We start from the raw sequence: 24230 nt of genomic DNA, 5'->3' as shown, positions 1-24230 counted from the left end.
GCATGACTATTTTGTCCATGCTAGCAATTTATAATTACAATATAGCATTAAATGCATTTTTTTTAATTTAATTTCGTATGTGTATAATTGAAAAATTAAACAAATTTTGGTTTACATTCTTACGCAAACCAAATATGGAAAAGAAAATAAAGTAGTATTTTCTGGTTACTTTTCAAGCATTACTAAACATGAAAAAGACATGAAAAATTATTTCCCATCAAATCTTTTCCATGAATCAAACGAGACATAGTTTGTTTTAGTTCTTGTTTAGCCCTTATTCTCATTTTAGTTTGTAAATTCATGTACTTGCCAAAAATATAAAAAAAAGGAACAAATTTCATCTACGAGAATGCTAACTTCCTTTACCTCTTGCCTTCTTAAAAGGGGAAAAGCGAGATTGAGGAGGAAACAAATTTCATTTACGAGAATGCCAACTACCTTCCTTCACCTCTTGCCTTCTTAGAAGGGGAAAGCGAGACTGAGGAGGAAGCAGAGAGCACGCGGGAATTCAAGAATGCAACTCTTTGTTTTTTTTGGGTAAGCATAATTGAACAAGGAAGGCAACAATGCTACTAACATCAAGTCCTGCTTGGTTACAATGGTAAGGAGGACAAGGTTCACTGTATTATGCTCTTTAATGAGGACATAATTACACGATTTGTCAACAGAAACAGAAAAATAAGAAAAGGAAGCTGAATCATAAACCACTTCAAAATCACATAATTACACAATTCCATTGCCCTTTTCATCCTCTTCTGGTTTGCTTCTTCCTTTGGACAATGAATAACAAAAACTCAAGCTGGCATGGCTCACCGGAGCGTATGCTCAGCTCTCTCTCTCTCTCTCTCTGGCCTCCCCATATGCCTCACTATCGGCTCATTTAATTTACAGTCCAACTATCTTCTTCCACTTGTGCAACATTGTAAAGGTCAAATTTACACCTAAAATGTAATTTTCCGACTTGCAATTTAAGGCTGTGCATAGTCTTCAACAACATCAGGCAGCGATGGTGAGGATCCACCTGTCATTCTGCTAGGCACTGGGGTGTTCCTCCGAGAATGCCGTTTTGTGGGCACAATCACGCTCTCATTTTCACCCTTGTCAATAGACTCATTGTCTTCATCGTCATCACAATCTCTAAAAACTGGATGGACATATGCGCTCTGAAGATAGCCTTTCAAATTCAAGTTTGGTTCTTTTGCACGTTCCAGAGTATCTTTCATCATTGCTTCCTAAACCCAGAAAAACAAATAGTTAAACGTTGATGATAATTGTCATTAGTAAATCTGAGAGAGAGAGAGAGAGAGAGAGAGAGAGAGAGAGAGAGAGAGAGAGAGAGAGAGAGAGAGAGAGCATGTGCATGGTATAAAAACCAACTTCAAGAGGCAATAGGAGCAAGTGAAATTACCTGTAATGGATATGTCACAAATGCAGGTTCGAAACGACCTTTGCAATACCTATAGAACCATATGGTCAGCACTGGAAGTGCAATGAGAAACGGTGTTGACTGAGCAGCTCTTTTTGTACTCAACAATCCAAAAAGGAGGAGTTGTGAGATAATCAATGCAGAGACAACACGACCATGGACATCAGGCCAGAATGCTGCAGCGCTTTCATACTCCTGGTTATAAACATTTATGATCTGCATGCAGAGAATAAAAAGCATATGGGTTAAAGAAAGTGATAATCCTACAAAGAGAAATAGATAAATGTAATCCTTCGTCTGTGAAATTTTATAATCAATATACCAACTCTTTACCTGATGACGGAAAACAACATAAGCCAGGCCAAAGAAGATAATTATGAACGGAAGTAAGGCTGGTGTCACTGTAGCATACACAAGGCCCAGTAAGAAATACAACTGTATACGAGGCTCTCCAGTGTTGAAACCAATACTTCCTGGATCCATTGCCTCCTCCCTATCCTTTTCAGTCTTAACCAGGAAGAAATTCTTCAAATGGAATATTATCAGTGGTTTCAACATCAAAATCTCTGCAGCTATACCAGCCCATCCATCAACCATTATATATGTTATAAAGAAAGTTGCTTTCATTGGGATTGCAACACCAATTGTTTTTGGAATCCTGCAGAAAGAAAGAAAAAAACTTAATATCATGATCTGAATCATGCCAGAAAGAAAGAAAATAACTGACAATAATATCCTTATGTATTAAGTCAATTTTAAAAAGAACTTAATGTAATAAGTGTTCTCCCTATATGTACTATAGATTTAGGAATTTTTGATACAGTTTGAATTGTAAACACAATATCTCTATCTGAAAACCACCTCAACACCGGTTTTCTACACAAATTTTAGAATAAGATTTCTCCTAGTCAGAAAGGCTCAAAGAATTACCTTAATCCTCTATGGTTTAACACAGAACTGTAATTTCAAAACTGTCTTGGATGGAAGATGCATATCTTGTTTAAAAGCGACAACTTTTTATGGATTATTTTAGAATAACTTATCCATTAAAATCATAACACCTGAAGCCACACAAATCAATTTATAACCTCTTGCACACAAAAACACAGGTTGATTTATAGAGCATCAGCCCACAAACGAATCCAGACATGCAAATATTATCGCATAGCCAAAATAAGAGACACTGAACAGTATATTGAAACAAATTATCTTGAAGAACTACGTACTCAGTTGCTGATTGGTGAATGAAAGAATCTAGCTGTTCAAATGCTGTTCCAGCAATAATGCTCCCAAGGAATACATTCACAAAAGTGAAGAGATAGTATCTAGATGCGGCTCTCCTTTCAAGGGAAGACTTAGACGTAAAGCCCTCAAATTTAGCCATGATCATCAATATGGTTGGCAGAAAGATTAGAAACAACTTCAGTGCAATCCCAGGTAGAAAACCTGCAATGACTGACTTAATGAACTTCCTGCATATGAATCAAGGTGATATAGTAATTAGTAAAGGAAGCCAGATAAGAAGTCAAAAAGTACAAGGCTAAGATAACTCACATTTCTACAATGGGTTTTAGGAATGGAGCTGCTTTCTCGATTCCGTCAAGGCTTGCAAAAGATTGTACAATTGCAATCGGGATCATGAAAAAGAATGTGAGAAAAAAGAATGCAACGCCCATAATTAGTCTCTTAACTGAGAGTGAAACATATGGAATTGCCAGGTTTGGCCAATATACATCGCGTGGCTCTGGAGCCCAATCGGTTAACCAAATAGTTGGATCTCTGGATTGCTGAGTTTGTGCACAAACAGCAGCACCCCATCGAGTTTTGAAGGAAACAAAGGCAGCTGGCATGATAGACTTGGAATCATTTGCAACCCTCTCCTTTTCTTCAGCTATCTGAGAAAGAAAAAAATAATGCATTCAAATCAACCAAGACCACGGGAATTAGAAATTTGACTAAGAACTCAAGGACTGGTACTTACATCATTTGACAATTTCTCAATCTCAGTTTCATAATATTCAATTGCATCAACTTTATTTCCCCAAAGCCCAAGAAAACCAGTCTGTGAGTAACACAAGCACAAGCCAGGTTAAAGCATAAATTAATTAGTAACTCTAAACACTGGAATCATATTAGCTCCTAAATATGAGTGCATTTTAAGTACCTTCATTAAGGGCCTTGTTGAATTTTTACTTCTAGAAAATTTATTCCGATAGTAGACAAGCCAGTTCTGCATCTTTTTCTTCTTCTTTACCAACTTCGCAAGTTTATTGGCATTGTATACCACCTGCATGTAATATTTAACATGGATTAAATTATATAATATACTTCTTTAAATAGAAATAATTGGAGAAGCATGTGCAGTTAACGGTTAATTAAATGGAGATGTTTCACAAGTCTATACTATTCAGGCAAGTAGAGATAAGTATCTATATTACATAATCACTGACTAACTATTCAATAAAAAGTATCTATGCAATTCTTGATGCAAATAAATTTATAGAAAAGTACGCATAGACTGCACAGTTGCTTTTGACTCAAATAAATTTATTTCCCCCCACGTGAGAATATCAGAAGTCTATTATTAACACTAAGCTACATTTTATACTGTGTAATAATGTGGGTTCTGCTTTTTTACGGAACAAACCTGATGTGTAAGATAGTGATCTGGATGGTTGACCAGAAAAAAGTGCTCCACAAGCTCACTTGTAGATTCGTCTGCGTCTGGTGGAACATTTCTAACAAGGACCTGAGAAAAAACAAATTCATAAGATACAAAGTTGTTTTATCCTCTTTTTTTCTCTTCTCCAGGGTAGATAATGAAAATGAGTTGTTTGCATTCATGTAGCATTTCAAAATTATCACATCAAATAAGCCCAAATGATACCTCTAGCTACCATTCTTATCACAAAAGGAAAAACGCTATAGAAGTAAACATTGATCATTTTAACAGATTTCAAGAAAGGAAATAAAATATTCCAAGAAAGGAAACCAAAGCCACCAAATAACCTCCAATGTTTGAAACAGAAAGTACCATGGTAAATTGATCAATAAGTCATATGTTTTATTTAACTATCCAATAACATGAACTAATATACTGAGGCATGGAGTCAATCTCACCGTAAATTGATCTGGTCGGCGCTGCTCTGTTGCAAGAAAATGCAACCGCATTTTGGCAACAGTCTCATACTCCTTCAGCAGCACATAGCATGTCCAAAAAGTAAAGATATAAGCCATCACTATATGACTCCAGAATCTGTCAAATACAATCACATTATTATTGCACTTATATATTGATAAAAAAAAAAAGATGAGTACACTTGACCAGAATCAAATTTAGAATGATAGATGATCTCCAGCTGAATTAGATGTCAATAACACCAATGACAACATTGATCAAATAAGAATGCAGAATCAAAATTACAGAATTTTTAATTTGAGAAAATAGAATCACGTGATTAGTGCACTTACTTTACGTTAATACGAAAAATGAGTATGCTAAAAAGAACAAAATTTACATGTTGATATCCTCTTTTCAAAAAAAGTATTGTCCAATTAACTAAATGTTTCTAAAAGCAATAGTACAGATCAAAAAAGAATAAAGTAACAAAACAATACAAATGCATATGCATGACAGAACTTTTTATGTTTCTAAGTATCCAAAAGGGGCATGTGCTGTACAAAAATGGTAAAGTTACCAAGGGAGTAAAATTCATGAATATTTAGGAATGAAAATGTAAGATTAATAAGCAAGAAAGGAGGATTTCTAATGTGGGAAATTAGAGTTGCAAGATTATCACACTTAACTTATGTTAATAAGAAAGATGAGAACACTTGACCAGAATTAATATGTAATGACTGATAAATAATAGCACCAGATATAGATAGAATAAGACTACAAAAACAAAAAATACAAATAAATGCTAACGTGAGATTATTTATTATGTTTCCCAATATCCAAAAAAAAAAAAAAAAACAAGTGTCATCAATATCTAGAAAGAATACAAGTCATTCTTTGTAAGCAAGAGAAAAGGGTGGGTAGAAAGAATAACTGTCAAAAATACCTTTGTGATTTATCTGGGACATTTGAAATTGAGAGCTTATCAATGTCACTGGAAGTAACATTGGCTAGCTTTGCTAGATCCAAAGTGCTATTTGTCCAGTTGACTGGTACCAAAACAGCCCATGCAAGGAATGCTATAGGAACAAAGATTTTAAGCCTACAAGAATATAAGAAGAATAGAATTATCAACATAGGCTAACACATTATACTTAAAAGGGAAAAAGTAAAGCAGATAACAGTGTGGAAATATAAACTTTGAAGGGTGGGTGTGAGAGTTCAATTAAAACAGAAAACACTGAATGCTAGTTCTTGAATTCACAATGAGAGCTGTGAGTTTGCAATCATAGTTATTCAGGATTGGATTTAGTAAGGTTGCTGATGAATGCCTGCCTTTTCTTGCATTAAAAGCACAACAAGTTTATGTGATAGGGAAGCAATGAAGCAAATAAGAAAGACAAGTGGAAGGTAATATTAATTTTTAATCACTGAAAAGCCTAGAATAAGCAGCATAATGCCATCATTAAGAGCAGAACATGGCGGTTCAAATATACAAGAAGAAAGTAGGTACATGCTGAAAGAAAAGATAGGAGAAAAATATTACAGCCTACCCTATCAAATATATCCGTAAGTAAACTGCAGAATCCAATCCTGCATGATCAATAAGCTCCGGTTCCGGCATCTTCAATGCAGCTGGCATCCAATTCAAAAACCTTATGTATGACCTAAAGTCCAGATTGACAAACTTGCGCACAAATGCACCAGAATGTGTGGGACTCTCCCTTAGTCCCTTAAAATACCATTTTGGAAAGTACACCCTATCATTGAAGGGTTGAAGCCTGAGAATGGCAAATACTACAAAGAAAAGGAATGCGCTAAGAATATTGATGGCTGCCCCAACCCCTAAATCTGCAAGTGTAGCCATTTATATCTTCCACTTCCAGAAACAAAAATGCAATAGCCTGCAAAATGAGAATGAACATCTACATTAGCGGAATAATATCCACATTATGTAAACACTTGTAATGGGTTTCTAACAATATCTAACAAAGGAAACTACAAACACTGGTTTTACTTCCAATCAAACGCAATTTTTTTACGACCTTGGAACCATTGGCATTTGATGAAATTGCAAAACAATACAATCTCAATATGGTAACACAAATGTATTCGACGACTGGCAGCTTATAAAATTTCCCCTTTGTTCACAGAAAAGTAATGAATTCTAAAGTCTTAAACAATCACAAATAAGTTAGACACAAAATGATCAAATAATCATTCGATGATCTGAAGCTTTACACCATACTTGTTTCTAGGAAATTATAATTCCCGGGAAAACCATCTTCTTTCCACAAAATCACACACAGATACAATTAAAAACCAGTTCAACCTCACGTAATTTCAATATAATTACCAACAGACACACCAAGGCACAAAGTTAAACAAACAAATTTCTTTTCTTTTTTAACAAAAAGAACATGAGATTTGAAGCTCAATAAATTAGTTGATAAACCTGAGAGCTAACTTCACAATTTGGCCTACAGAAAACCCTGGAATTAAAACAAAGATGGAAGGAGAGAGAGAAAGAAAAGCAAACCTGGGATTACGGATTAGGGAGTGTTGGAATTGCTTCAAATTCCAATAAAAGAAAGCACGATATTCCTCCCACGCCTTCTGCAGGAAACCCAGAACTCACGCTACTCTAACTGTGCCTCCCACTACGCAAGTTTGCAACTTTTAATCAGAACCACAGAGAAACAGATGAGTGGGAATAAAATAACTACAAGAACGATCCCTTTCCAGACAGACACAAGGAAAAATATCAATAAACCAAACAGTGGAATTCGTTTTCGTGGAAAAGAGCATTCACAGAAAGGAGCTTGGAATTTGGGAAAAACGGTGGTTATGATGGATGGGAGAGAGGAAGGAGGTGGTTCGAGTTTTGTTGGCTTCCCTCTTACTCTGTCGTTGCACTTGCTGGATTTAGTCAAGATTAGTCGTAATTAACTACGTCGTTTGTCCTTCGATGTCGGCAAGGTGCCAAGTGGAACGTCCAACGGCTACTTTTTTTGTGAGTGTCCGGACTCTACGATGGCAACAGGTTTTTTTCAGGCGCGCTTGTGGGACGTGGAGGGCACGGACCAATTGGATTGAGCAGTTGGTGAGGCTGTTCGACCCCGACAACAGTTAAGTCGTTGGAGATGAATGATTATTTTATTTTTTTTGTTTTGCTTTCGGAAACGTAAGAGACCCGGTGATGTTGTGGCCGCGTGAATAGAGCGTCTGCTACGTGGGCTGTGATGGTTAAAGTGGCGACAGCTCGGACATAGTTGGATTAGGCCAGCGGCAACTGATTGGCTAGTGGTACAGGGCTGTGATTCTTGGGTGTAACAGGAAATGGACGCCTGGAATTTGCTTAGCAAGGGCCCAACAAATGTCACACTCCCACACACTAGCCAAAATGATATTATTGAGGTCATGCTCGCAGATGTGGTTGGTTGTTGGTAAATATCAATGATCATGACATTTGATTTTGGAGCTTCATAATAATGCAGTTTGTGTTTTTCTTACCACTTTGGCAATACATATCATTACTGATTTGGTAATTGGAAGTAGAAGCAATGTTGTTTTGCGAAATTAGTTACCATGTTGTTAATTTGAAATACACATTTTTCTCGCCTTACATATCATTTCTTTTAAAAACTAAATTTCGTAAATAATTAAAATTTTGTAGTTACACAACGTGTTTATGTTTACATGTTCATATTTTGGTTAAATATGTCGTAAGCGCATTTGGAAATTGATTGGCACCTTATCTTATCAAGTATTTATTAAATTGAGCTAATTAGATTTTTGAGCATGTTATTTTCAGTGTGGACATTTAACCAAAAATTGCACACGGATTATTCCAGAGAATTATTATATAAAATGAAAAAGTTTCCCTGAGATTATTACTTTTCAAAACACAGAAATTAGCATGTCAATGACGACGATTAGATGTGGCGCACTAGCATCAATTGATGTGATTTTAATGTTCCAACTTTTGGACTGATTTCTTTGAGGACACTATTGGTTTGTAATGTATTTAATACAATAAGCTGAAAGCTGTCTTGGTTTTTTGGTCATCCATTTGACATTTAGGTAAGCTCAGAATTAGACAAATGGAGAATTTCTAGTGCAGGCAAAGACTAACTAGAAAACGTGCTGTTTGCCGACTCCATAAAAATATTCCAATATATTCCAATTTCAGGACAAAACGATAAGGAATATACGAGAGCCCAACAAAGTAAACTTTCTTGTTTTGGGTCAGTACAAGAAAAAATGCGCAGAAAATGTAAAGTCCAATAGTGCAGCAGAGAGAGGGAAAGCAAACAAAATACGGCTGAAGAATATGAATTTCTTTGTCAAACGACAACAAAATACAATCAGCAAGGTTCAAGGTGAATGAAGGCAAACCAAAATGTTGATATTTATACTGGAATGGAACAAGTTGATATGAAGTAATATACAATGTCGTTTTTTCTATATTATTCTGCTGCCCATTTTTTTCTTAGTGAAAACAAGATATTAAAATCATCTTTGTGCAGTGCTTATTTACAGATGATTGCAGATGATTTGACAGACAATCCAAAAGCAGGGAAGTTAGGACTTTGTTCTCTGGAGATCACTTGTCTTGGCATGTCATCTAATACTTACTTTTCTTTGCTACCTCCCTGACATTAGATTGACTAGATCAGCTTGGCTTTCATAAAATGAACCAACATCCCAGTCCTCATTTGAAGATGAAAGTGTCATTAGTGCAACCACAATGGATCTCATGCTTGGCCTCAGTTGAGGGTTTTCTTGTGTGCAAGCCTTGGCAAGTTGTGCCATCTGCAACCACAACAGAAGACATCACAGCTTTTATTTTATGAAATAAGATTACTAGCTAGAGAACACATCTGCATTCTGGAAGGAAATTTTACCTTACAGACTGAGTCAAGTGGGCAATCATCAGCGAGCCTGGGGTCAACAATTTTCCCGAGATCTTCTTTCGGATCTGGCTGACTTAGAATGTTTTCAAACTGCACATTAAGTACAGTTTTGATCAGTACGGGCTGATGGAAACCGTTTTGGGAGTTTTACTTGTTGATGAAGTAATAGTAGAGGCAACGAAGGAAAAACTTACCAAAGCAACTAGTCCCTTCGATTCACCAACATATTCATTTGTCCTAACAACAGCTTCCTTGGCAGATATCAGTTCAAAAAGGACAACACCAAAAGCATAAACATCTATCTTGGGAGAAACATCACCATATTGAGCATACCTGTTCACAAATGCTTTATTCAGAGCCAAATACAAATGAAAATAATGTATATTTTCGAGATGCAACTTATTTGTGCATGGTTCATATTATCAAGATGAACATGCTAATAGTCGCAGCTATGAACAAGGTTGTAATGAATGAGCTGATGAAAAAAACTTGGAAACTAATTGCGTACTCTGGAGGCATGTATCCGAATGTACCCACAAGACGTGTCTGCAATGAAGCACTTCCATATTCAGACAGTTTTGTTAGCCCAAAATCTGCAACCTGCACGGAAGTTTAATTTTACATATGCATTAAACAGAAAAATTGCAGAGCCTACAATAACAGTAAAGGCCTTTTTACAACCTTTGCACGGAAGTTTTTGTCTATTAAGATGTTTGCCGACTTGATGTCACGATGAATGTAGACTGGAACAGTATGTTCATGGATGTATTCAAGTCCTCTAGCTGAATCCAAGGCTATTTGCATCCTGGTTGACCAAGGCAATGGATCTAGACCTGAGAGCAAAAGCTGTGAAATCAGAAAGAGGCCAGGAAGTTAGATACCTTATAAGCAGATGCATTATCTTTCTCACCTGAAGAGCCACGCAAATGTTGACTCAAGTTACCATTCTCAATGTACTCATAGACTAGAAATAAGGAGTCCTCAACGCAATATCCTATCAAGCGCACCTGCATAAAGTTAAAACATTAATGCATGCTAGAAGATACTGATCAATCCACTTTATGGAACTACTTACTGAGTAGAAAAAGAAAATTTGTGACAATAAATTTACAGACAGGTTTACGTTGATTAGAATTCTTGCCAACAGAAGTTCCTAAAATTTATCTAAGCCCTTACAGTCTGATATATTATACTCTGAGTAAATTCTCTTGCTCGATCCACATTAGCTAAAGGCCTCAGATAGAAAACCAATTCATTGCAGAGTTATCATAAAAAATATACAGAAAATTTCCAGTGTCATGATGCTGTCATAGGGAAAGCAAAATACCAGGTTTAAGTGATGAACATGTGTTAGAACTTTCAGTTCAGCAAGGAACTCTTTTGATGCCTGCATATCCATCCTTTTAATTGCTGCTTTCTGCTTGATGGGAGGAGAAAATAGTCAGGCATTGGACTTTGCGCACAAGTGTCAAGTCAGATGACAAGCACTTGAAAGTTACATCTTCACTGATCAGTTCAAGACATTTTCCTCATATTTAAAGACCAGGATTTGGTATTGATCATCATACACGTAAAACAGAATAAATAGTTATATGATTGTGAAGCTCATAAGAAACTTTGTGGATGGAACATAGAAGCAAGAACGCAAACCTCGCCTCTAAGTTCTGCATAGTAAACGGCTCCAAATCCACCTTGGCCAATCTTATTAGCAATGTTAAAGTCACTAGTAGCCTTGGCAAGCTCTTCATATGAGAACTCCACCGATTTATCCACAGTTATACCTGTAAGGCCCGGAGAAGAAGCACCAACGAGAGCAACCGATTCCAAAGTTTTCTCTGAACTATGTCCGGAAACTACACATGACAAAAAACTATCAATTACTAAAGTGAGACAACCATATGAAATTTTCCATTTGAAATACATGTATCGCAAAAATCTTCGGTATCATTGGGAATAAGCCAGCTGCTACAAATGATTTCCAAAATATCCATGTGATTGCCTAGATGTGTTTGTCTCACTGATCATTTTGAATACATTCAAGTAGCTAACTCATACCTACTATTACTCAGAAACTTACTCTTATCAAATAATTTTCTCAATTTAAACTTATATTTCTCTTAGGATTATTTTTTAACTGACAAATGACAAAAAGAAAATGAGAGACAATTCATTTGAATTGGAAGGATTACCATGTACATGTTGAATATATCGGTCTTCAGATGCTGCTGAAAGAAACGGTGCCTCAACTGCCTTCCTTTTATAATGCCAAGCATATAGAAGAAGTGCCAAAATTAGAGCTGCAGAAACTCCTGCAACACATATGCCAGCTATAGCCCCACCTGAAATACCTGCTTAAATGACATCACAATGGAAGGCACAAGACATCATCAATGCCCATTTTGAAGTTTTATGTTTGACCTTGAACATACTACAGAGAGAGAGATATCATTGAAGCAGTAATCAGACAAGCACGTACCACCTGCTCTGCAAAGAAGGACAAAAGGGAATGAGATGAAAATTTCTAGACAACATCAAAAGAAAAGTCTATATTAAGTGATCAATTAATGCAATGTGATATAGTTTACCTTAACTTCAATGGTGGAAAACTCCCATTTTGATCTGCAAAAAAGAAAGCCAAAATTTAGTGAGAAAAGCAGCAAACAGCCTCTATCACTCCTGGTAAGGGAGAGAAACTAACAGAAGTAGCAGCCTTTGCCTTGGGTTTGAAGGCAAGGCTGGGCTGGTTTCTCACAGTATTGGGCCTCAGCGTTAAAGTATGAGTGGATATTAAGTATTCTAGCCAAGAACATAAAATAATGTGTAGCTGTGGTTCTTTGGTCTCATGTGATTACTATAATAATCCACCACCAGAAAGTTAATCAAGCCCCCATATGATTGATTAGCACCTTTGCTATATTTCATTCACAGTAAATGCACATAATAATATTCGCGTCAACGGTCCTTGTAGTGTTTTTTATTTTTTTTATTTTTAAAGAATGGGACAAACATCCACAAATGCAACGGTGTTATTTGTCATTTTATTTCCAGCAATTATCATATGAACCCTGAATTATTCTCGAATTATTGTTTGAGCTCTGTCTGATTAGCCGCTCACAAATGGAAAATGCCAAGCACAGCAGGTAATTTTATATTTCTATTTCCTTTTCAGGCTAATGTAAAATATAGAAAACCTGTTGAAGACTATAGAGACCATAGGCACCGTGTTGAATATGCCAAGCTTATAAATCTCCATAAGTTCTCTATGAATGAGACTAAATACCCAGCAAAAGACAAAGAATAAAACCAAATACAATACTTGTATATCATTTTGCCAGTCAGTCACTTCATAATTCTCATCATAGGTTTGACAGAAAATAATTAAGAAAAATATATATAAATCTACTTCTCTGAGTTTTAATCTCCTGCAAAAGAAGCACTACAACAAACTAGCTAGTGATCATTGTTTTATCTAATTTTCAATGGTTGCATTAAATAATAATAATGCATGCTAACCTCTTGCCGGCACAAAGACTAAGCCATTCCCTGAACTAAAATCAGACCCTCGGTTGTACGTCACCAGCAGCCCTGCAGGGACACCAGTCTCCACCGCCACGAAGGACAAGTCCTCGCCGGGACGGAGAGGGTATGTCTCAAAAAGCCCATAATCCTTGGAGACATGTCGATTGCCGCAGGAGCAGTTGACTGTTACATTGATTGGAACTTTATCTGGTATCTGAGTTGGTGCATAAACGTTCACCCTACTCAGCCATTCCACTGTGGTGAGATTGGCAAAAGCATTCTCAGCAATGGTATTATAGGTGTCACCATGCTGGGTTATGTAAGTGAAGGTATGGCCCAAAAAATCACCATTTAAGCAGTCACAAGAAAAAGGTACTTTGATTCGGGTACCGTTATAATCTCGCAATACTTGACGGTTGTATTGGAGAATTTCAGGAACTTGCTGGCCAAAGATGTTGCTGATATACGTGAGATTTGCACCTTCCCACACATGGTATGAGGCTAAGGCAAAGTTGCAGCCAGTTTTGCATTTGGCTTTGGCTTTGAAGGACAGAAGGAGAAAAACATGGAAGGCCAAGAACTTAATTTGTATATTTCCCTCCTCAAGAATGATCATTTTGTGAAAAGACAGAGAGAGTATGGAAGAAGCAAATGCAATAGTTTCAGAGAAAGTATTGCATTATTATAAAGTCTAGACTTGGTTGGTTGATCATAGATTAATTTTGTTGTTATTAAAAAGACAGAGGTGACAGCGTCCTGTTTTATCTTTGTCGTCATCTTTGCTTATGATTCGTTCAATCACGAACCACTCTAGCAATTTGGTTCTAAAGAGGAATTTTTTGGCTTCAAGTACAGGGCAAGAGAATAGCAACATTCATTTTCAAACTATATTGTAAACAAATGGGGCAGGCGGCCCAAATTCCAATGGGTTGAATTGAAGTTGTTCGGATCTACTGAATTACATATTGGAGCTCCAGAAACATCTGGTGGGTTCCACAAATGGATATCTTCTCAAAACTCCACTTGCTTTCAAGGTAAGATCATAGATATTTTTTGGACAGTGTGGACTTGGACTTGTGGAGCTTGAAGATTTTCTTTTTCTTTTACTGGGAAAAAAATATTTGGACTGAATTCAAACATAAGCTCTGTTTCATTTCAGAAATCCCAGTTCACTGCTCTCTCTCTCTCTCTCTCTCTCTCTCTCTCTCTCTCTCAGAGTTATCCATGGAAGCCTCTGCAACAATGCTCCCACTCTCTCAGGTCCCTCGTTTCTTCCCACATAAACCCAACAGAAGCAAATTAGCTTGTCCTCCTTGTGGCCCATCCAAACCAAGAAGAACCTCTCTGCCCAGTCGTCTACAGTGCCAAAAGATGTATGTCCCTGGTGGGTAGGGTAGTTTCAGTAATTACAGAGTAAAAGTCCCTCTGCACTGCACCTATATTTGTGACTTGTTAGTGTTTCATTCTGGTATGAAAAGTTGGAAGTTGTTTAATTATGATATGCAGGATTTGGAGAAGCATCGCCAGAAGCAAAAGCAGCCAACAACCTCCATAGTTTCTTCACTTACATTGCAGTTGGGATTGTCACGGCACAGCTTGAGGTTCTGTTCTTTTTTTCTTCCATATATCTTGCTTTAAATTCTCAGTCGTCTCATCGTTTGTTTGTGTTTTCTGTTGAATAATAATATATAAATAAATCTGTTAACAAGAGTAAATTCCCAGAGCAGAGTTACAACCCCGAGGCATATGAAGAGATGATGGAATTTTTGAGTAGAAACTCGTTGAACGATGGAGACCAATTCTGTGCCAACTTGATGCGTGAATCTTCCAGGCATAACGCTCTTGGTATGTTCATTTCATTTCATTAAATTGTTTTTTTGTGTGCCCTAATTTCTGATTAGCGACATTGGACTTATTATCTTATCCTATGGCATCCACATGGCAGCTTTGCGCATCTTAGAGGTCAGTCTCTTCTCTTGTGAAGGTCAATTTGAATATTTATTTTATTATTATATATTTTGTTTACTAACTTAACTTGCTGACATTGACAAAATGAATATGATGCGATTTGTGTCTAGGTTCGGTCGGCATATTGTAAAAATGATTTCGAGTGGGACAACTTAAAGCGATTAGCTTTCAAGGTCTGCATTTTTTTTTTCTTTTTTAATTTATACCCCAAAATTAAATTAAATTTTCAAGCTACTCGTTTTATGTTTCTCATCTGGTTGTGTGGCCTCGTGTTTTCAGATGGTGGATGAATCCAACACGAGACTCATGAGAGATTATGTCTTAGAAATAAGTCATGTGGAAGGTGAAGGGAAGTAAGAACTGACCAATCCCAATCCAATTTCCAAGCAATGTCAAGTTAATGTTAGTATTATATATGTTAAACAAATTGGGCCCCATATTATAAAGTTTACATTGAGAGCATCCTTCCCCTTAGAGCCTTCATCAGGGGTCTATAAAGAAACACAGTATACTAAAGATGAAACGGTTAACTCAAGCAAGTTCAGCATGAAGATGAACATCCAGTTTGGTACAAAATGTATGTGGTTAGAGATGCTTTCAAACCAGATGTAATCCCTTACTTATTTCATTATATATAACTGCCTGCCTACAATCTTGAATTACAATCTATATTATGGCACGATCTCCGTGACAAGAATCGAACGGAGACGGCAAACATTTGAACTGCTTTATAACAATCTCTGTACACAAATTTATAAACAATGGTTTTCCATTACAGAGAACCACCAAATTACCAGTAAGGAGATACATACATTGAATTGCAACCCGCCTATAGTGTTGTCACTTGAGGTTCCTCCAATGGCTGCAACCAAAATGACATCCAGAATACATGTGAGTTCGTAGATCCTAGGCGTATGTTTTTTGCACATGAATGTGTGAGGCATGTTTGATGGTAACTAATACATCAAGGTGTCCCTTCTGTACATAACTAATTACCTTAACATAACGGCTTAGATCGCTAGAAGTATGGATATGCCCTGCACTGAAATATGACCGAGCATAGTCTTCAATTTTCCCCAATCTGCAAGCATTGACCAATTAAACCATTCAATAGGTGATATTAAATAGAGATATGCTTCATCAGTGACGTGGTGAGCCAAAAAGAACGGGCTGGTTCTGGTTACCTGTAAACATAGTTCACCATGATACCACCACTTTGATTAAGGCCTTTCTCTGACCGATCTGCCATCCAATTTATTCTTTCAACCATCTGCTCCACAGTAACAAAACTCAAGACTTAGCATATCAAACTCCCGCACTTTTGAAACATACTTTCTTTTAATTCACCTAACTTATCGAACAGCTCATTTCTAGCTGTTGAAAACAAATTTCTTTCTTGTTCTGAGAATTACATAGAAGAAGCAACATAATTGATCTATGCATCTTAGGTGTTTTACCCAATCCATCATATTATACAACAACAACTATAAAGGCCCATATGAGGAAAAGTTAACCAACTGTTCTGCAAACTTGAGTTAAATGACGTACAGCTCCATTTTGTAAGTGAAAATTTGCAACAGAATCCAGAGCCTTTCCTCTCTTTTTCTCTTGCAGAAGGTACCTAGAGGCAAAGGAACAAGAATTAGTTAACAGTGTTTCAGACGGAATAACATAGAACACAAGCTCGTGCAAAACTACAAAAGCAATTTGTATGATGTAATCGCCAATTACACAATATTCACTCTTAGCTGTTTCATACTACAACAGAGCCGTCGTCTCCATTTATACCAGTTTTGTGAGAAAAATTCACTTAATAACAAGTTTTATTAGAATACTAATATACCTGGCACACAGTCGCATTAGAGGGGGTTTTAATGCTGAAAGCAATTTATCAGAACTTGTCCACTCATGGTTTGGCGAAGTCAATAAATTGAACAACACTTCCATGCTGTTTTTCCCAGAAGTGAATTCCCTGAAAGTTTAAAATGTTATTAAGTATGCTACTCTCTAGATGGTAAAGTAACTTGCCAATTACAGTATGAAGCTTACACAGAGGCATCAATCAGTGCTCTTTCCTCTTCTGGTTCAAGTATGTTCTCCCAAAACGTAGAACCAGATGTATCAGCTGGTGAATGTTGTATGTCTTCACCTTCAGAAAGTTTTGATTGAGAAGCCAGCTTAGATAGGAGCCACTGCATGTACCCTGGGATGGGGCTGAGAGTCGCAAATGTCTGATTTTAAAGGGAAGAAAAGGCCATGTGTCAGAGAGCAAATCTATGAGCAAGACTTAGACAGAAAAGTATGATTTATTTATACATCCTCAAATTTTTAAAAGAGACTGAAGCACTTACAGAAATATTTGTCATTTCTCTCTTCACAAGTGTGATCACACGTTTGATTAGAAACCTTCCCAGGTTGATCCCTTGTAAGCCAGGCTGTGGAATTTTTTCAGTATTCAGATCAAGCAATGGTAGCAAAAAACGGAAGATAAGAGGTCAATATTCCCTTTCAAAAAGGAAACAAAGAGTTGAAGGTTATTTAAATTCCAGAAATAATAATTAATGTAACAATATGCACACCTGAGTTGATGATATGGAGTAAAACAAAGCGCTTGTAGCCTCACATTCGGGACTAGGAGGGTCATCCCACAAAACTTCCTGTCATAATGATATTAACTACAAGACCATTGACCAGAAAACAAAAAAGAGAAAGAAAAGAAGAAGAAGAACAGTCTAATAAGCTGAAATAAAACTGACCTGTACTGTTTGAGCCACATTCTTCATGAGTGCAACTTCAATGAAAATAAGCGGTTCACCTAAAAGAAGAAAATAGTAAAAACATATACAACATAATAATCATTCTAGTATGTATTCCAAACCATTACATGAACGGCCACATAATCAAGCATATTATCTACTGAATAACCATAATATTGCTCTTAGGTGACATCAAAAATTACCAAAGAGACAACAATAATAGAATACCAGGTATTGCTGGATGTAAATATCCAAAACAACGGCGACCGAGTCCCAGCCTTCTCTTGAGATCTATAAGATTGCTAATTGGGTGCACAGCCTAAACAATATAATAGGACGACATCAAGGTTACATACATATAATATACCTAAATTTGTAACGAGACAATGAAGATTGCGTACCTCATAAGCCACAATTTTTTCCAGCAAAGAGGCTGGATCATCCCATGTGATCTGGTGAAGCTCTAATGTAGCAGGGCTAAGCCACGTACTAAGTTTTTCCTTTAAGTAGGAATCCAACGCTCGCAAAGACACAATATTTTCCTCTCTGAGAATGTGCAAAAATAGCAATTCATCCTGGGGTCTGATTTCATTCTTAACGTTGTAATAGTTGTAAGTGTAACCTTACGCGAGAATGGATAGAATATCAGCTCGAAGAATGGACAAGAACTTCAACCCGCCGGGATGCGTGTTCAGCCGCTCAAATAGAACTTCGTACGCCGGCTTGAGAGCATGTCTTAGATTTCGCTCAATACGATAGAAAGCAGAAAGACAAGCCTCCTCTTCAATGCCAGTTGAGGGAGCATTGTCACCTAAACATGTCGGAGGGACAAACCAACTCAAACTCACAAAAGACCAAGTGCAACATGTAAAGAACAACTAAAATAAATCAACACACAACTTACTGCCGCCAGGAAGCTCAAGTCCCAAATATTGCTTTATCAAATCGCGAACTTGTGTCCTGTTAAGATCATACTCCTTGGCAAGTAGTTCAAGTAATTTTCGACGATTCTCATAAGAGAGTCTAAAATATCCCTACATTAATTAAGAATAAAATAAGGAATTTTCTTATCAAAAACATCAAATAAAATAAGGAATTTCACCGTCTACATACGATTAAGCACCAACCTCCGAGAAATCATTCAGTACAGAGTCTAAAATTTCGGTTTTGCTCAGTGAAATCGCCGAGTGCATGGACTCAAGTACAACTTCAAAATCCCTAAAGAAGAACATGTAAATTCATGCATTGATAGTAATTAAAATAAGTAAATAATAATAATTACCTCTCATTGTTGCTCGAGGCATTGAGCCTTTCGTTTCGTTGTTGTGGAGCACCTTGCAGCAGTCGTCCACTTGATTGGCTTCCATCGGAATTGGGCAGCGTTTGGTTAACCAGATTCTGTTGCAAAAACATCAACACTATCCAAATCCATAAGAAATTTCTTCGTAATTCAAACGCGGACTACGAAAATTGAATATGCTTACGGCGAGAGGAGAGCGAGCGAGATCTCTGGCGTCGTTGGGCCTCATTCTGGTTCGCATCAAAATGGCCAACCCTTTCTTGTTCATGTTTAATTTTCCAAGTTCGATTTTTTATAGTGAATGTAAGATTCAATTCTCAGTGTCTCGGACACTCACTTTTGTCTCTTGTCTGGTGGCACTTCATTTTCCGCAACCGCCAGCCACAGAACCAGGTACACATTTATTGACGACACCCTCATTATACCTCAAGGCCCCTCAGTCTCTTGCAAATTACGAGATTACCTAACTTCTCTTAAGCTGGCTTGGGCTGTTGCTCTATTTTCCTTGGATCCGGGCGGAGTAAAATTAAACGCCTATATGTAAACAGTAAATCCCATCGGTGATACTCTTTTAAAATATTCGAATAGGCTACACCGTTTAAATATATTCCAATATTAAACAGTCATATAGCCGCGCGGCTTTACTATAGGAGTATTTTCGAATATTAAAGTCATATAGCCACTCGGATATACCTGATTAACTCTGCAATTCCTATCCTTTTAAAATATTCGAATAGGCTATACCGTTTAAATATATTCCAATATTAAACAGTAGTATAGTCGCGCGGCTATACCTGATAAACTCTGCAATTCCTATACTTTTTAAATATATTCGAATATTTAAATAGTATAGCCGCTCGGCTATACCTTTACATATATTTCAATATTAAATAGTATCACCGGGCGGCTATACAATTTAAATATTTTCGAATATTAAACAGTAGTATAGCCGCGCGGCTATACCTTGTTCAAGCTTTCTCCCCTTGTTTTGTAATTCGTATTGATCATGGAAAGAAAGAAAAAAAAAAAAAAAAAAAAAAAAAAAAAAAAAGTCTAGTATTTCAGTGTTGTGGGTCCACTTGTGCATTTCCTATTAAGTCATCTCCAATCATCAAATTTAAGTAAGAATATTGAGAACCAGTAAAAAAAACTAAAATGATAAACATGAGGTAGAATGATGGAACTCCAAATGGGCACCAGCTTTTTTACAGGCTTCATTTGTGCTGATGCTTCCTCACAGTTCCTTGACTGATAAAGATTGAGGCCCTTCACCAGGCGCTAAGAAATCATCAACATGACTTTTTTTTCCCTTGCTTGTCGCTTTTCCTCTTTGCGCCCAAGTTTATCAATTTGCCGTTCAGTTTTGGTTTGAACAGTAACCCGAAAACATAAGTGCAATGCTTCATTCCATATGTTTTTGAAGATTTATGTGTTAATGAGAACAAATCTTCTACAGAAACTGTGCCATCTGCTCCAACAAAAATTCAGAGTTGTTAGATAATACAAGGAATCGAATGCGTGGTTACTGTTGGAGGAAATGGGCTTCGCCCGATTTAAGCCGACAAGTACATAACATAAGAGCAAGTTGGGCTGCGGGATCAACCCTGTTTGGAGGAATGCCCTCTGCAGATGAGGAATTGGACAAAAGTCGGATGCTAGTTCAGAACTTTTGATAGAAGGTTTCCCGGTGGCATTGGTTAGTAGATCCCCACTTGTAGGAGGTGTTGATTCATCCTACCTTTCTCCAGTTGCTGGCTGGTTTGGGCCTAGACAGGAAAATATAATATATAAATAGTATAGCCGCCCGGCTATTGTATAAATAGATGTGAATATTTAAATAGTATAGCCGCGCGGCTATATTTTATTAATATATTAGAATATTTTAATAGTATAGCCGCGCGGCTAGACTTTGTCACCCAACCTCTCTTAAGCTGGCTTGGGCTTTCCTTGGATCCGGGCCGCCTAAAATTAAAGGCCTATATTTAAAAAGTATAGTCGGCGAATATTAAAATAGTACAGCCGCGCGGCTATACTATTTTATATTTTCTAATATTTAACAGTATAGCGAACGGCTATACCGTTTTAATAAATGGAATATTTAAACAGTATGAAGCTTACACAGAAGCATCCATCAGTGCTCTTTCCTCTTCTGGTTCAAGTATGTTCTCCCAAAACGTAGAACCAGATGTATCAGCTGGCCAATGTTGTATGTCTTCACCTTCAGAAAGTTTTGATTGAGAAGCCAGCTTAGATCATAGGAGCCACTGCATGTACCCTGGGATGGGGCTGAGGGTCACAAATGTCTGATTTTAAAGGGAAGAAAAGGCCATGTGTCAGAGAGCAAATCCATGAGCAAGACTTAGACAGAAAAGTATGATATATCCTCAAATTTTTAAAAGAGACTGAAGCACTTACAGAAATATTTGTCATTTCTCTTTTCACAAGCGTGATCACGCATTTGATTAGAAACCTTCCCAGGTTGATCCCTTGTAAGCCAGGCTGTGTGGAATTTTTTCAGTATTCATATCAAGCAATGGTAGAAAAAAACCGAAGATAAGAGGTCAATTGTTTTATTTAAAAGGAATTTCTGAATAAAAATATATAAGAAGTCCTTAATAGTGCGGGATTTCTCAATGATATATATAAGAAATCCATATGTCTCAAATTTCAATCACCTATTCGACAGATTCAGTCCCACCCAAACCCAACCCTAAAACTCCTCCAACCTTTGATTTCGAGATATCATATAAAAGTGGTGATGGCGGCCCGGCGTAAGAACCCGCAGATTGAGAATGTTTCTGATGATGCTTCCCTCGAGCATTCGTTTTGCTCTCTCTTAGTTCTAGTTCTAGGGTTTGTTTATTTTTGTTGATGATGGAAGCTCTCTCTCGCTCTAGGTTTTGAGAGCTTTGGTGTTTTCTAATTGGTCAGGTTTAAATTTCATGCGATACACACTGTTAATTGTTGCATCATTATTTACAGGAGTTTTGGGAGGTCTGGAAGGATAACACATTCAGATTTTGCTTCAGTTGTACCCACTGCTTGGCTGAGATTGTCATAAGGACAGACCCACAATATTCACACCTTACTGTTGAGGCCGGTGCTTTTGAAATTTTATAGTCATTTTATCCCTTGGCTTCCCCCTAGGGTTGAGGAGGTAAAAGAAAGGAACTAAAGATTCTGCCTACATACATACAGCTATATACATATATTTGCATGCATGCTTCATGTCTTTCTGTTTTTATATTGTCTTTTACTGTCATCACAATTACTCAATCCAAACTTCCTTTGCAGAAAGAGAAGTTGGTTCCTTACACAGACCCAAACTGGCAAGAGAAAAGAGAGGAGGTCTTAGTTAATTAACAGGGTATGTACTAGTTATCAGGTTTTCAGATTCCCTAATCACATTGCTGCTGCTGCTTAAATAATGACTCAAATCATATATGCTTATTTCCATTTCAGATACAACAAATTATAGATAAGCATATTCAGAAAATGAAGATTGAAGAAGCGGGAGATGCCATGAAATCTTTGGATTTCAAAAGAGAGATTTAGCAGTTTTCCGTCAAGGTAGATTCCTTATTATTTGTAATCAGATTCATAGCCGATCGATGTGATAATGCATGTAGTTTGCTAAGCTTGGGCATGCGACCGATCATTTAGGGCGGAATGAAGTGTGGACTTTCCAAAACAAAAATATAGACATGTTGGTCCTACATTCCATGCTTCTGCTAATTAAGCTAGTTTTCATTGTCATTGGTTTATTTGATATCCTTGTGTACATTAACGTGTTTCTTAACGTAAGAGTTTTTGAAATGTATTCAAGTTTATGAAATATTTCGACTTTTGTGTTGATAGAACAGAGGGCGCTGCTAAGACGTGTATTTTTTTAGATGTGTGGTTTAGTAATGCAATATCTCATGCTCCTACATTCCTTTGTTTATGTTTGTTTAGGTTTTCCAATTCAAACACACCTTACAATGGACTAAAAACTAATGTATAATGATTAAAGATTTACTTACCGTTGATGACTTCCCCCTCCTCCATCAATGCTACAATTTGAATATCTCCTTGCTTCATTCATATCTTATAGTTGGTTACTTTGGTTTTGAATACATGATGATCTAATCTTGTATACCCCTTGGAGTTTTATGGCTCTTTCTAATCTTGTTTGCTTAAGCTCAGCTCTGCCTGCCTGGTGATTATTTTTCACATAAAATGAAATCTCGGTCGTGCACCGATAGTGCTTACATACATGGGATGATGGAATGGAATGGAAATGTATGTCCATAATATTGGGTTCATTCACATTCCAAGAATGAATGATTGATTGATTCAAGTTCAATATTACTTGTAGCATATGTAATGCCCATCATGGTCATCACCCACCCTCCTCCTCATATCCCTTATGATGCTTCCTCACAGTTCCTTGACTGATAAAGATTGAGGCCCTTCACCAAGCGCTAAGAAATCATCGACATGTGACTTTTTCTTTCACTTGCTTGTCGCTTTTCCACTTTGAGCCCAAGTTTATCAATTTGCCGTTCAGTTTCTGTTTGAACAATAACCCGAAAACAGAAGTGCAATGCTTCATTCCGTATGTTTTTTTTATGATTTATGTGTTAATGAGAACAAATCTTCTACAGAAGCTGTGCCATCTGCTCCAACAAAAATTCATGGGTAGAAGGGCGCTTTTAGAGAATACAAAGAATCGAATGCGCAGTTACTGTTGGAGGAAAAGGGCTTAGCCCGATTTAAGCCAACAAGTACATAACATAAGAGCAAGTTGAGAAATTGGACAAAATTCAGATGCTAGTTCGGAACTTTTGATAGAAGGTTTCCCGGTTGCATTGGTTAATAGATCCCCATTAGTAGGAGGTGTTGATTCATCCTGCCTTTTTTTCAGTTGCTGGCTGGTTTGGGTCTAGGTGGAGAAATATAATATTTTAATAGTATAGCCGCGCGGCTATACTATTTTAATATATTCAAATATTTATCAGTGCATCCCCGCGGATATACCTTTTAAATATATCGAATATATTAGGGTTCAATTATTTTATTTAAAAGGAATTTCTGAATAAATATATATAAGAAATCCTTAATAGTGCGGGATTTCTCAATGATATACATTGAGAACCAGTAAATAAAACTAAAATGATAAACATGAAGTAGAATGATGGAACCGCAAATGGGTACCAGCTTTTCTCCAGGTTTCATTTGTGCTGCT

At 37.0% G+C, this 24230-nt stretch overlaps 3 protein-coding genes and 1 pseudogene across 3 annotated transcripts; 1 reads left to right on the top strand and 3 right to left on the bottom strand.

The window, feature by feature from the left end:
- Window positions 1-570: 570 nt before the first annotated feature.
- LOC117623938 (calcium permeable stress-gated cation channel 1-like) lies at window positions 571-7491 on the bottom strand. Its single transcript, XM_034354987.1, has 12 exons — window positions 7084-7491; window positions 6098-6448; window positions 5491-5646; window positions 4547-4682; window positions 4074-4175; window positions 3591-3713; window positions 3408-3488; window positions 2981-3321; window positions 2653-2898; window positions 1760-2084; window positions 1409-1642; window positions 571-1232 (listed from the first exon to the last, which is right to left on the bottom strand). The coding sequence occupies exons 2-12, from the start codon at window positions 6409-6411 to the stop codon at window positions 969-971; spliced, it is 2322 nt and encodes a 773-aa protein (XP_034210878.1). The 5' UTR covers window positions 6412-6448; window positions 7084-7491; the 3' UTR covers window positions 571-968.
- Window positions 7492-9191: 1700 nt separating this feature from the next.
- On the bottom strand, window positions 9192-13595 carry LOC117624119 (annotated as a pseudogene).
- Window positions 13596-14046: 451 nt separating this feature from the next.
- LOC117626459 (chaperonin-like RBCX protein 1, chloroplastic) lies at window positions 14047-15596 on the top strand. Its single transcript, XM_034358169.1, has 6 exons — window positions 14047-14363; window positions 14486-14580; window positions 14707-14824; window positions 14925-14941; window positions 15058-15120; window positions 15227-15596. The coding sequence occupies exons 1-6, from the start codon at window positions 14204-14206 to the stop codon at window positions 15302-15304; spliced, it is 531 nt and encodes a 176-aa protein (XP_034214060.1). The 5' UTR covers window positions 14047-14203; the 3' UTR covers window positions 15305-15596.
- On the bottom strand, window positions 15548-19384 carry LOC117626458 (malonyl-CoA decarboxylase, mitochondrial). The gene is made up of 16 exons (XM_034358168.1): window positions 19188-19384; window positions 18986-19101; window positions 18831-18921; window positions 18608-18737; window positions 18331-18514; window positions 18105-18249; window positions 17932-18022; window positions 17704-17762; window positions 17527-17604; window positions 17299-17382; window positions 16997-17178; window positions 16791-16919; window positions 16496-16568; window positions 16132-16217; window positions 15944-16028; window positions 15548-15809 (listed from the first exon to the last, which is right to left on the bottom strand). The coding sequence occupies exons 1-16, from the start codon at window positions 19269-19271 to the stop codon at window positions 15777-15779; spliced, it is 1650 nt and encodes a 549-aa protein (XP_034214059.1). The 5' UTR covers window positions 19272-19384; the 3' UTR covers window positions 15548-15776.
- Between the last annotated feature and the right edge of the window lie 4846 nt (window positions 19385-24230).

This window comes from Prunus dulcis, chromosome 4 (assembly GCF_902201215.1).
Source record: "Prunus dulcis chromosome 4, ALMONDv2, whole genome shotgun sequence".
Classification (NCBI taxonomy): Eukaryota; Viridiplantae; Streptophyta; class Magnoliopsida; order Rosales; family Rosaceae; genus Prunus; species Prunus dulcis.
Note: the sequence above shows the minus strand (reverse complement) of the source record. Positions and strands in the feature narration are given on the sequence as shown.